The 11,170-nt window shown below is 36.3% G+C and overlaps 1 protein-coding gene across 2 annotated transcripts; it reads left to right on the top strand.

Annotated features, from left to right (window-relative positions):
* Window positions 1-2,827: 2,827 nt before the first annotated feature.
* On the top strand, window positions 2,828-4,536 carry LOC123715882. Of its 2 annotated transcripts, none has more exons than XM_045671227.1 (5): window positions 2,828-2,970; window positions 3,048-3,202; window positions 3,372-3,633; window positions 3,702-3,943; window positions 4,197-4,536. In XM_045671227.1, exons 1-5 carry the CDS (start codon window positions 2,955-2,957, stop codon window positions 4,503-4,505), a joined length of 984 nt encoding a protein of 327 aa, XP_045527183.1. In that variant the 5' UTR covers window positions 2,828-2,954; the 3' UTR covers window positions 4,506-4,536. The 2 variants fall into 2 exon arrangements, with proteins under 2 accessions (XP_045527183.1, XP_045527184.1); XM_045671228.1 differs by having other exon boundaries at window positions 2,901-2,970; window positions 3,048-3,095.
* The last annotated feature ends 6,634 nt before the right edge of the window (window positions 4,537-11,170 follow it).

Genomic DNA, 11,170 nt, shown 5'->3' with positions numbered 1-11,170 from the left:
AAATAATAAGTGTCAACTATCATAGCATCAGAAAACTTTACGTTTAAAATATATCAAACGAATAGTTTTATATTAAATAAATATATACGTATTGTTATATATAATAGCTTTGATTGTCCATGTCCAAATAGTCCATCTATTTAAAATAATTTTATATTTTTATAAACTGTACTGTCGAAGGAAGTTTGACAGTTAAATTTCAAAACTTACATAGAAACCTCAAACAAAATTATCGTTCTTTCGTTCGGTCTTACGATGCCAATACGTTTCAGCTTATCCACTCTCACGTACGTGGATACTATAGTATCCAAAAATATAATGGCGGCATCCGTACATGGATACTACAGTATCTAAAGCGACAAGTTTAAGAAAATGACATCTTGTTGAAACTGGGGTTAGAGATAAACGTTTTACGGCCAAAACTAATATTCAATCTCAGTACAATTTTAGCCTACTTAGATCGACAATTCAATCCATTTCTACAGAAAAGCATGCCAATATTCATATCATAGATTGAGTTACCAATCTATTTTTTCAACCAATCCTTCAGAGGACCGATCAGAGATTGAAGATAGCTCTCTGTATGAAAATTTGTGTTTACACATGCCAATAACCTATATGTCCATTTTGACAGTTGCTTTGATTGGCCAAATCAATCCCGGATAGATATCGGTGAAATCGGTCGGTTACGGCTTATGGATCGGGATTACGATTATCTCACTTTATATTCATCAGTAAAATGTGTTCATTTTCGTCGTCCTCCAGTTGGGAATGGGATAGTGAAGTTGTTGGTGATATATCATCTGCAATTGATAAGCTAGCTGACGAATATGTTTTTATACACCAACAGAGTACAGAAAAATTACATGAAATTGCTGGGTTTCCTAGAATTGTTGCCATTGATTGCACTCATTTACGAATTCAATCATCATGTAAGTAATTTATATATTTCTTTTAACCTTGTACATTATAGTATGAAGTTGTAATAATAATAAGCAGCATTATTTTCTTTAATCGACGTAGAACGATAGCTTAAGAAATTGTTCACCGAATAAACTACAGATGGCAATGAAATATGATTAGATCTTTGTAAAAAAAAATTCCAAACTCAGTCGACTCGTGTCGGTGTTTCGGAGTTTCAGCAATTATGTCGTAATTACTGTAGTTTTATATTATATTTCTTTAATTATCATGCATCAAAAGAAACTTGAATATTTGTACTTTACGATTATGATAAGGTTATATAGTTTTAAGTGCTAAATTGACTTTAATTTCAACTTTAAAAAAAATTGTCATGGCCAAATGGCTTCTTTGAAGTTGTAGACTGATTTTGATGGATTGTTTACGTCTGTTTAGTGAATTAATAGTTAAATATGAATATGGAGTCCTTCATAAGCATATTCATGCCTTTTTTTAAATATAAATACAATAAGATGATTTAAGATTCCCAAATAATATCGACGTGTTCCTCAGGTTAATTGTTATGGACAGTGCGGTATCCACGGACGTTAGAACAAACGTCATAAATAAGGGTAAACGAAAAACTATGTTAGCAATTTTTATTACGCATGCTGTATTGTGTTTATTTATGTCTGCTGATTGAGATATTGGAAAATAATTTCATTCTTGATGTGAATTGCATCATAATGCTATTTTGCATTAATTTAATTGATATACGAACATTAATTTGCTAATTCTTTAAATTGTATCATTAAAATTCACGACAATGTTATTCTGTTTTTCATTTAAAAGAAACGATTGAAAGAAATCGAACATACCCTTTTTTAGTTAATTAAAAAAGTACAAGGTGTGTGGCAGACCTTAGATGGGCGGCCATCTTGCACAAAAAAGTATTAGCGCGACTCAACTACTCAAGGTGGTAAAATTACGAGAAGTGGTTGTTTTGTATTGATTTATTAGCCCACTCAATGTTGATTAAACATAAACATCTTGGCATCGTTTGAAAGGATAATTAGTTTTTTGTAAAATTATTCTTATAATGAAATCGTTTATATTTTTTGCTTATGGCCTATATCTATGAAAAATATAATATATTTTTGCTAAGACTCAAATGTTTTATCCCGTTTTAAGAACTAATTTATTAACCTTATCCAATTATTAAAAATGTGATTTTAATCTATATACTTCAATCTATTCTGTAGTATTTTTTTCATAGTTGTAGTTATTATATTTCAAGAGATATAATGGTTTATGTTGCGATGTAGCGGGCACGTTGCGCGCGAGTCTAGGCCGCGCGAATACTGAATACTGAATAGTTGTACAGATGACGTGAAAACAGTCGCGCGGCCCGTACGTCAGAGTGGTTATGGAAAAAAATGCTATTAGCTTTAAGAACCAAATCATCAATATCTCAACTGGATTGTTTTAAGAAAGCTCATGGAAGTCCCTTGGCTAGTTTATTCATAAATAAGCGATACAGTTCCTTGTAGGTTGTCATTAGGCTCGCAATAAGAGTGGGGGAGATAATTAATTTCTATTAAAAAAAAACAGATTCTGGTCCAAGGAATATTCCAAATTGAAATAACTCTTCAAAATCCCTCGAAGAAACAGTAGTCGGATTATCAAAAAAAGACTTAATTGGTCCAGAACTTATTTTAACATAATTTATTAGTAATCTGGTTGAATAATAATAAAAGAGACACCAGCATGTTAGTTGCGAGCGCAAAACTATAGATAAGGTATTACCCGAGTCCATAGAGTCAAGGGCTTGAGTTGACAGTTGCATAAGCTACTGATAATCAACCTATTAACTAGTACCTACGTAATCTGTGAGTATGAGTACGTAAAATCAAATATAACTCAAATGACATAGACCATAGTTCATACTTCAATCTTCATATATACTTCATACACAGTACACTCATATTCCGTTTCTGATTTCTGATTCTGTCACATCGTAAACAAATGTGGTGAAACTATAAGTTATCGACAAAATGCAAAAAAATGATGGTAATCGTACATTAAGACTATATTAACATGTTTTGTTAATTTTTTTACATAATATATACAATTACCTTTTTTTTCAGTGTCTATGTCAATAGAAATTCCATACAAATTGTATAAGGCTGATGCTGGTGGGTATAAGTTTAGTTTAAAACCAAATTTACAACTAGAAAACCATAATTTCCAACCTGCTTTTTATCTTATCGACAAACACTGTCCACATGACAAACTGTATGAGGTCAGTAAATTTTATTTTAGTTATGAGTAATCTTAATCAGTTTTTTCATAAACAGGAAAATAATTTAAAAACATAATAATTTGGGAAATTTATTCACCCATAATATATGTTAATAAATATTTCCATATAATTGTAATAATGTATTATATAATAAAACAATTATTTTCAGGTTCAATTTAGTTATGATAAGCACACTATTTATATTACCACAGGAGAAGGAATACTCACTAGTCTACCACTTCCAGAAGAGTTTTCTGATTTAAATGAGGTGGAGGTTTGGATGACATGGATCAAAAAAGACATATGTGTAGGAACAAAGAATAAGACATTTTTTACTTATCCTAGGAACATCACTGGTGGGAAGTCAGCTGATAAATTTATTGGATATATAAAATTTGAAACTAATTATGGATTTGATTGGAAAGTCCATGGTAAGTCATTTTTTATTCAGAAATACTTGTTTCTTTTATCAGTATTGAAAGCATTGGGTTTATTTTAGAATCTCCAGTAGTGTATAAAATGCCCCCAGAAAAAAAATTAAAAGGAGGGAAATTGCATTGGGTAGCTATTGAAGATCACAAGTTACCACAAGATGCAATGATAGGTGGATTCGAGAAGAATCCAATATATATAGCTAGAGCTATGTATTCAGGGTCACTCTGTCCTGGAAAATATGTGCCTGAAGAAAGAAAAGCTTATGTAGCTTGGGGTGGAGAGGAACATGAAAAAAGCAATTTTCAGGTATTTCTTATTAGTTACTTTTTCTTATTAATATACAGTGTGAAGTAATTGGACTTATAAAAAAAATAATCCTTCTAAATATTTATTTATATAGAATTTGTGATAATGTATTTCTTTTGTCTTTTGATGAGTCTTTTGACTACATTAGTTTCATATTTATTGATAATTATTGAAATTACATAACTCGTAATAAATGTTATTGTAATGCAATTAAGATGTTAAAATGGTATTATTTATCTAATATTTGTTTTAGATACTATGCGGATATAATGCTAAATGGGTGTTATGTACCGATGACAATATTCCAGAAAATGCATTTGTTGCTGGCACATCAGAAATCCAAAATGAACCTCTATACATAGGAAGAGCTTTTATTGATTATAAGTTAATAGTAGGTAAAGTTCACATGCTGTATAAGACATGCTATTTGCCATATCGAGGTGAAGAAATAGAAGTGCAACATTATGAAATATTACTTGATTTAAGCATTAATCCTAAAGGTTATCCATGCCGTGGAAAATGTAAAGTTAATGTCTTCAACAAAGACCTAACTTGTATTTAAACAATTAATTCAATAAAACCACACACAGTAATATATTTGCATCATTTTACTAGGTTTCGTTAATACAGTGGAATCGATATAACTTGAATGTCAACGAGTTAACGAGTTTTCGGCAAGAACTAGATATACGTTTACGTGAGAGAGAAATTTCGACTTACAGAGGCGCGATTTTTATGTGTATTTTGAATAACAATTCAACTTAAGTTTTGTAGTTTATATTTAATTCATATGAAAACTAATTATATATTAATGCAATAAACTGTAAATTTATTATCATAAATTTATTGCATGTGTACAAGGCAAAAACTAGATTAGAAGCCCCAAACCCATACATTCATTTTTGATTTTAATTCAGTGAAGTCAATGTAAGACGTCATTATATATTGTATGTATGTGTGCCAAGTATCGTTGCCAAGAGATCGACTGTTATCCCTTAATCCACTGCAGGGTAACTCTGTTTGTCAGGGTTATTGCCTCCAGTGCATCGTGACATTCCAATATTAATCTACTGTTAGTCTTTTTGCTTACTAACGCCATCAGTACGTCTGTACTGATAACACTGTCGGATACGAACTTAATACAAAAGTTATTAATTCCTAGCCGTGCCGAGCCGTGCAGCGGGCACGGCTCTGGCTGCTTCGGTTAGAGCGACACATTCGCATTGACAGTTCGAGCTGTATGTGCCCAAGGGTAGGTGTATGTTGATGTTGAAATCAAGAGAGAATATACCAGCGCCGAAGCCACACCCTGTTTTTGAGCCATCGGTATTTATGCGCAGATCATTCAGGGGTGGTACCTCACCTTCCTCTTCTCTCATTTGCACATGGTAACTTCATGTTCTGATTTGCGATCCTATCACATGGACCGGCTAATAGAGGTTGGTATTCTATCGCCTCGTTGAGAATCGCTGTGTGTGTGCTGTAGTGATTTTTGCCCCATAGATCTAATACCTCAGCCTGACGGCACCCAGTGCCGCCTCCTGCTGTATGTGTAGGTCTAGGGGTATGCTTGCAGGGCTATCTCCAAAGCTGCAGTTGGCGTTGTTTTCATGCAGCCGCTTGCAGCGGACAACGCAAGCCTTTGGAAGCGTCCAAGTTTCGTTACTGCCGTTTGGAGCTCTGTTCTCGGCCAGCAAACCAGGGCTGCGTAAGCTAGCATTGGCCTGATTACGGCAGTGTATAGCCATAAGGTAATTTTAGGCGATAAACCCCATATCACGCCTAGCATCTTTTTGCATTGATAAAACGCGATCGTTGCTTGGTTTAGTTTGTATTCCAGGTGTTTATTCCAAAGCAGTTTGCTATCCAGAATCACACCTAAGTACTCGTCGTGTTTTCCTTTAGTTTTAATTCTGTATCGAAAAGTTTTGGTAGTCTGTACGGTCCAAGGACTCTTCGGTTAGTAAATAGAACCAGTTCTGTTTTTGATGGGTTGACAGATAGCTCGTGCTGACTGCACCATCTCTCAATTACTCTAAAAGCCTTCCTCAAGAGGTCACATAAGGTGCTTTCAAAGTTTCCCTATACGAAGATTGCTATGTCGTCCGCATACCCCACAGTGTAGAGATTGATAGCGTTGAGTTTTATTATGAGCTCATTTACCACTAGATTCCACAGAAGCGGCGAGAGGACGCTACCTTGTGGGCAACCTCTTCTGAAAATAACGAGGTATTTTATAGTGGTGTTCACGGTAAACTGTATAGCTCGCTGTTTTAACATATTGTTGATCCATTCTGTAAGGGTCGATGATAGTCCACATTTCTCAAGTGCTCTGGTTATGCTCGTGAAATTGGTTTTGTCAAAAAAAAATATTTTTTAATGATTTAATGATATATTATATTACTAACTACGCCTTACGGAGTCTCCATATTGAAATTCGAGTATAAATATTATCAATACTTCAATACTACAATATAATAATAATTATTCCTGGCTAACTAAGCCAGCCTAATTCCTTTCAAAAGCACAAGAGCCTCCTGTGCACTTCACGGAGCGACCTCACTGTTCCGCGGATTTCTGCACGTTGTTTAGGCACAGCCTCGCATACCAGGACTATGTGGTGGTTTGTCAGTTGCGGGTTAACTGCTGGCAGAGCCATTTTGGATTGCCTGTAGTCCGCACTTCGTGACCAACGTTGATGCTGGAGTTCCCCAGATCTTTGGCGAATCCAGGTTTGCACTTGCGAGAAGGCCAAGGGAAGGAGCGGATACGGGCCAGCAGGCAACATTTCCGAGCCTCTCTTCTCTCAACATCCTTGCCGAGAGATCCACTGTAGAGTAATCGTCATGTTCATGGATGAGGACGCAGTGGGTGCATTCTCCGTTATTGCTTCGGTCTTCCGCATCGATCTTGCCGCGGGTGCTTCACCTTCAGACGCAGTGTGCGTCTGAAGGTGAAGCAGCAGCAGCAGCATACATATTGTTGCATTATACGGAGTGGCCCCATTTGGCTCAACCGACGCAGTTAGCCTGGCCGCACCGGTAGGAGAGGGTACGATCCTGGGCGCAGCCCGGCTTGGCTCATCCCCAGTCGATTCCCTCTCTTTTGGGATCTTGGACGCTACCCAAAAAGGCGCATCCGTATAAGAGACAAGGGCATCTGAGTGTTGTGCCACTAGTGACTTGCACCGCGAACCGTCCTGCGAACGAACGCAACCCTGGGTTTGTCGATTGTTTGCGCAGCCTAAGATACAGCCTTGTGTTGATTTTGTTTATTTTTAAATTTAGCCTCTTTATCCATGAAGTAAAATGGGATTAATTCACCGTCAGAGCTCTCCACCCGCCACTGAGCCTTCAAGTCGGGGACGTCTCTTGCTCAGCAAGCAAATCCAGAGCTACTCCATCGGTATAGAGCCAGTGGTATTCAACTTAACATTATAATTTACTACTTACAAACAAATTTCCAAGTAATTTAACTCTCATTGTTCCAGTGACTAAATGTTACATATTTTAATTGCCTACTATGAATTTCATATGAAAAGATTGGTATTGTTACAACAAAACTAAAAAATTCAACTTTATTGCCATACCAAGCCAAGCCGAATTTGTTATAAGTAAGGAGATTAGGTGTTGGTGTTTGATAAATCTTATATCCATTTTCTTCAATGCCTGAAAGCTCACTCAAAGTGCCACAACCAAACATTTGGTGATGAGAGTTAAAGTCACCTAATAGAAGGAATGGACGACTAAGTGAAAAAAGTAAATTATTAACGCTATTGAGAATAATAAAAGAGGAACGTGGAGATTAATAAAAACTATAGAAATATTATCAATTTTGAATCCGACAATATTAATGGCTTCATTAGAGATTAATGACGAAAACGCTATTTCAACCACGTCTCTGATAACGCGACAACAACAGGAGAATGTTTGTTTATCAAATCATATTTCTTTAGAAACTCTCGTGCAATTCCATTGTCTATTATCTTGCAATCCATTATTTTTAATAAAATTACTTAATTGATTTTACTTTTTCATTAATTAAGGCATCGTGGGACGGTTTCAGTAAGTTTTGTGGTTTATTAATGTTAGTATCATTTCTAAGAGATCAGATTTTTCTTCCTCTTTATTTTTGCCAACCAAAGCACTGCCATTTTTGGCTCATAACCATTTCGAGGTTTAGGGGGAGAGCGAGGTTTTAAGAATACTGTCATTTTATATGAGGTATTAGTAGAATTATTACGAAATACAGACTTCGCTGCGGAAGAATATGCCGGCTTTGGTACTTCCAGAATTGTTGAACTTAATGCATCTGCGTATGAAGGCTTAATAGAAGGAAATATTTACTTCAGCATAAGACATGCAGCTCTGAGCCATTTTAACTTTGATTTCTGTCTGTCTCACAAACTCAGGACATGCGATAGATACGTATCGCTGAATGGGATCCTTCCACTTCACACATTACACAGTACAGATGATCTTCATCTGACCTGTCACACGACACACCTTCATGTTGAACTCTACAGTTATAAAATATTGGAGGCTTAGAACGACATTGGTATGACCATAACGGCACCATTTATAGCATTATATCGTAGAATAAATATATAACTCTACTGGAAGAGTATCATAGCACATGAAAATCCTTTTTGGTAAAACTTGTCCATCAAATGTTATTACAACTGATCCAAAGGGGTTTTTCAATAAACCGAGTCATTAATTTTCTTTCTAAGTATTATGCCACAGCCTGTAGGTACGGATACATTTTGTTGAACTTCCTCTACCTTCCAATATACAGGGACCCCACGAACTAGCTCCATTCTTGTTATGCTGAAAGTGGTAATGAAGGCTTTTAAGTTTTTCGTTTCGGTTACTGTAGCTTTGAATTACTCGCCTTGAGAGATATTTGAATTTTCGTGTAAGATGTTGATGGTTGAGAGGATGTGTTATGTGAATTATTATTATTTTGCGAGTGTGGAGATGACGTGGATTGAGATATAGGTTTAGAAATAACCTTTTTGATTAAAATCTACTCATTTTCTATATTGCATAATCTTTCGCACTGACAATAATCACCCTAGAACCACTACTTTTCTTTATCTTTATTTTCGTACACTGCCTACAAAGGCGAAAAAACGAGTTCGTTTGCGACTTCCTTCACATGTCTGGGATGATACCGAATAATCCGTATCCATATTCTCCAGTTCATCTTGTGAACCAGCATTTGATCCTACAGGTAGCTTCAGGAAAATATTTACAGAATTTACAATAACTTACCGACGACACGATGCCACTATACACAAATAGATTTAAAGATTACATATAATACAAAAATTAAAACTACAAGCTTATCCTCGGCGTTTTAACTAGTACAATTAAATAAAATTTTCACCACCACGAAAAATATGTCTACCATGAACGATGTTTCCCGCGCTTTTTTTCGATTATAATTTTGTACTCCATTTTAGTTTTAAAATACCTTTTTCGGAGAACAAATGTAGACTCTTAAAATAAAATAATAAAAACCATAGAGTACAGTACATGTGGTACTGACAAATAATTTATGTCTGTACGAGCCAAAGCTGTACATTTTGCTCACTCAGGCTATCTTAGAATTATAAGCGTGATGATCCCTATGTACGTGCCAAGGTTCGTACATTCTTGCTCGTTTACAAGCTTGACAAATTCCTATGTTTGTACGTGCCATGGATGTACATTTCGATCACTTATAAGCGTGACGATTTCCCAAATCGTCGGAGTTACACCCCGAGAGCATAGCCAGACGTAGGCACTCTCTTTGACTGTTAAATTGTATTCATTCGGTATATAGCAATTAGCACGTCATTATTTCGCTCATATTCTATTGTAACACGCGAGTGGTAAATATAGAGTAAATCAATAAATCTCTATTATTTGAAGCATCCCGTTGACCCAGGAACCGTACATTTTGGTCCTTCGAGCTATCCGGGAATAGCGGGTCTTTCGCGTTCAGTTGATCGCGTTCGCGTTTTACTCCGTTTTCCTGAAGATCGGCGCCGTGGAAAAACATCCCACTGCTGGTTCGTTGGGTCATCAAGCAAATCAAATACCATCATCCGCATCAATAGAAAAGAGGAGAGCAACGTTTTCAAGGATCCAGACTAGTCCAAATATATCGGCGTCCTTTCAACCTAGAACAAGGCGACGGACGTCAATCTTCAACGGAGAGAGGTAAACTGCAGTAAGCCCTCTCCCAACTTTTTCAAGAATCCAGACGGATCAATATATATCGGCGTCCTTTCAACCGAGAACAAGGCGACGGACGTCAAGCGCAACATAGAGAGGCAAGCGACAGCGGTCGGTACAGTAAGTCCTTTCCAATTGTTTGAGCGCATAAAATTTGATAAATATTAGATTTATAGCATAATAACTGCAATCCCTTTCGAATAGGGGCACGTTATACAGCACTTTTAAACAACATTTATTGTTGACTGGGGCATCTTATTGGATACAATAAATCATTATGGATAAATTATACCAAGACCAACTAAGAGTATGGGGGGATATTCAGAAATTAACAAATAACTACAAAAAGGACGGAGCAGATAGAAAAAGAAATCCCGACTACTTTCAAAGTCGACTGTTGCATTTGGAGGAATTATGGAACAAATTTCAATGCAACCATGACCGTATGCTTATAGAATATAGCCAGGATCATAAGTACTTTCAGGAAATGGAATATGAACAAAGCCAGGGATCATACCACTCAATAAAGGAAACATTGAGTCAGGCCTACCAGGACATTTTACTAAGAATGGAAAAGCCTAAGGCCAGCACTAGCGTTAGCGAGTTCGAGGAGCAAGGAACGTCTGAAAGACAAGAATCGGCCCAGCAACAACAAGGGTTTGGTATTAATGCTATCAAGCAGAAGGGGTATTCCCAAAGGATTAAGGATCTGCTCTGCAAGCAGGAGGCATTTTTTAGGTCCTCCGATCACCGTTCAATTGAATGTGATATAGACTCCATTACGGAAAAATGGGAACTCGTGGCAGAATTAGAGGAAATGAGGTCGCGTTGGGACGCGATTTATAATAATCACATAGAAATAGACGCCGAGCTCGCGGGAACTTTCCCCGAATATCAAGAAAAATATTACGAACAGGGAGCCATATATAGGCGCAAAAGGAAGGAGATAAATAACAAATTGCACTCTATCACTCCAAATGAAAAATTAACTCCCCGTATAGAA

Source organism: Pieris brassicae, chromosome 11 (assembly GCF_905147105.1).
Source record: "Pieris brassicae chromosome 11, ilPieBrab1.1, whole genome shotgun sequence".
NCBI classification, from domain to species: domain Eukaryota; kingdom Metazoa; phylum Arthropoda; class Insecta; order Lepidoptera; family Pieridae; genus Pieris; species Pieris brassicae.
Note: the sequence above shows the minus strand (reverse complement) of the source record. Positions and strands in the feature narration are given on the sequence as shown.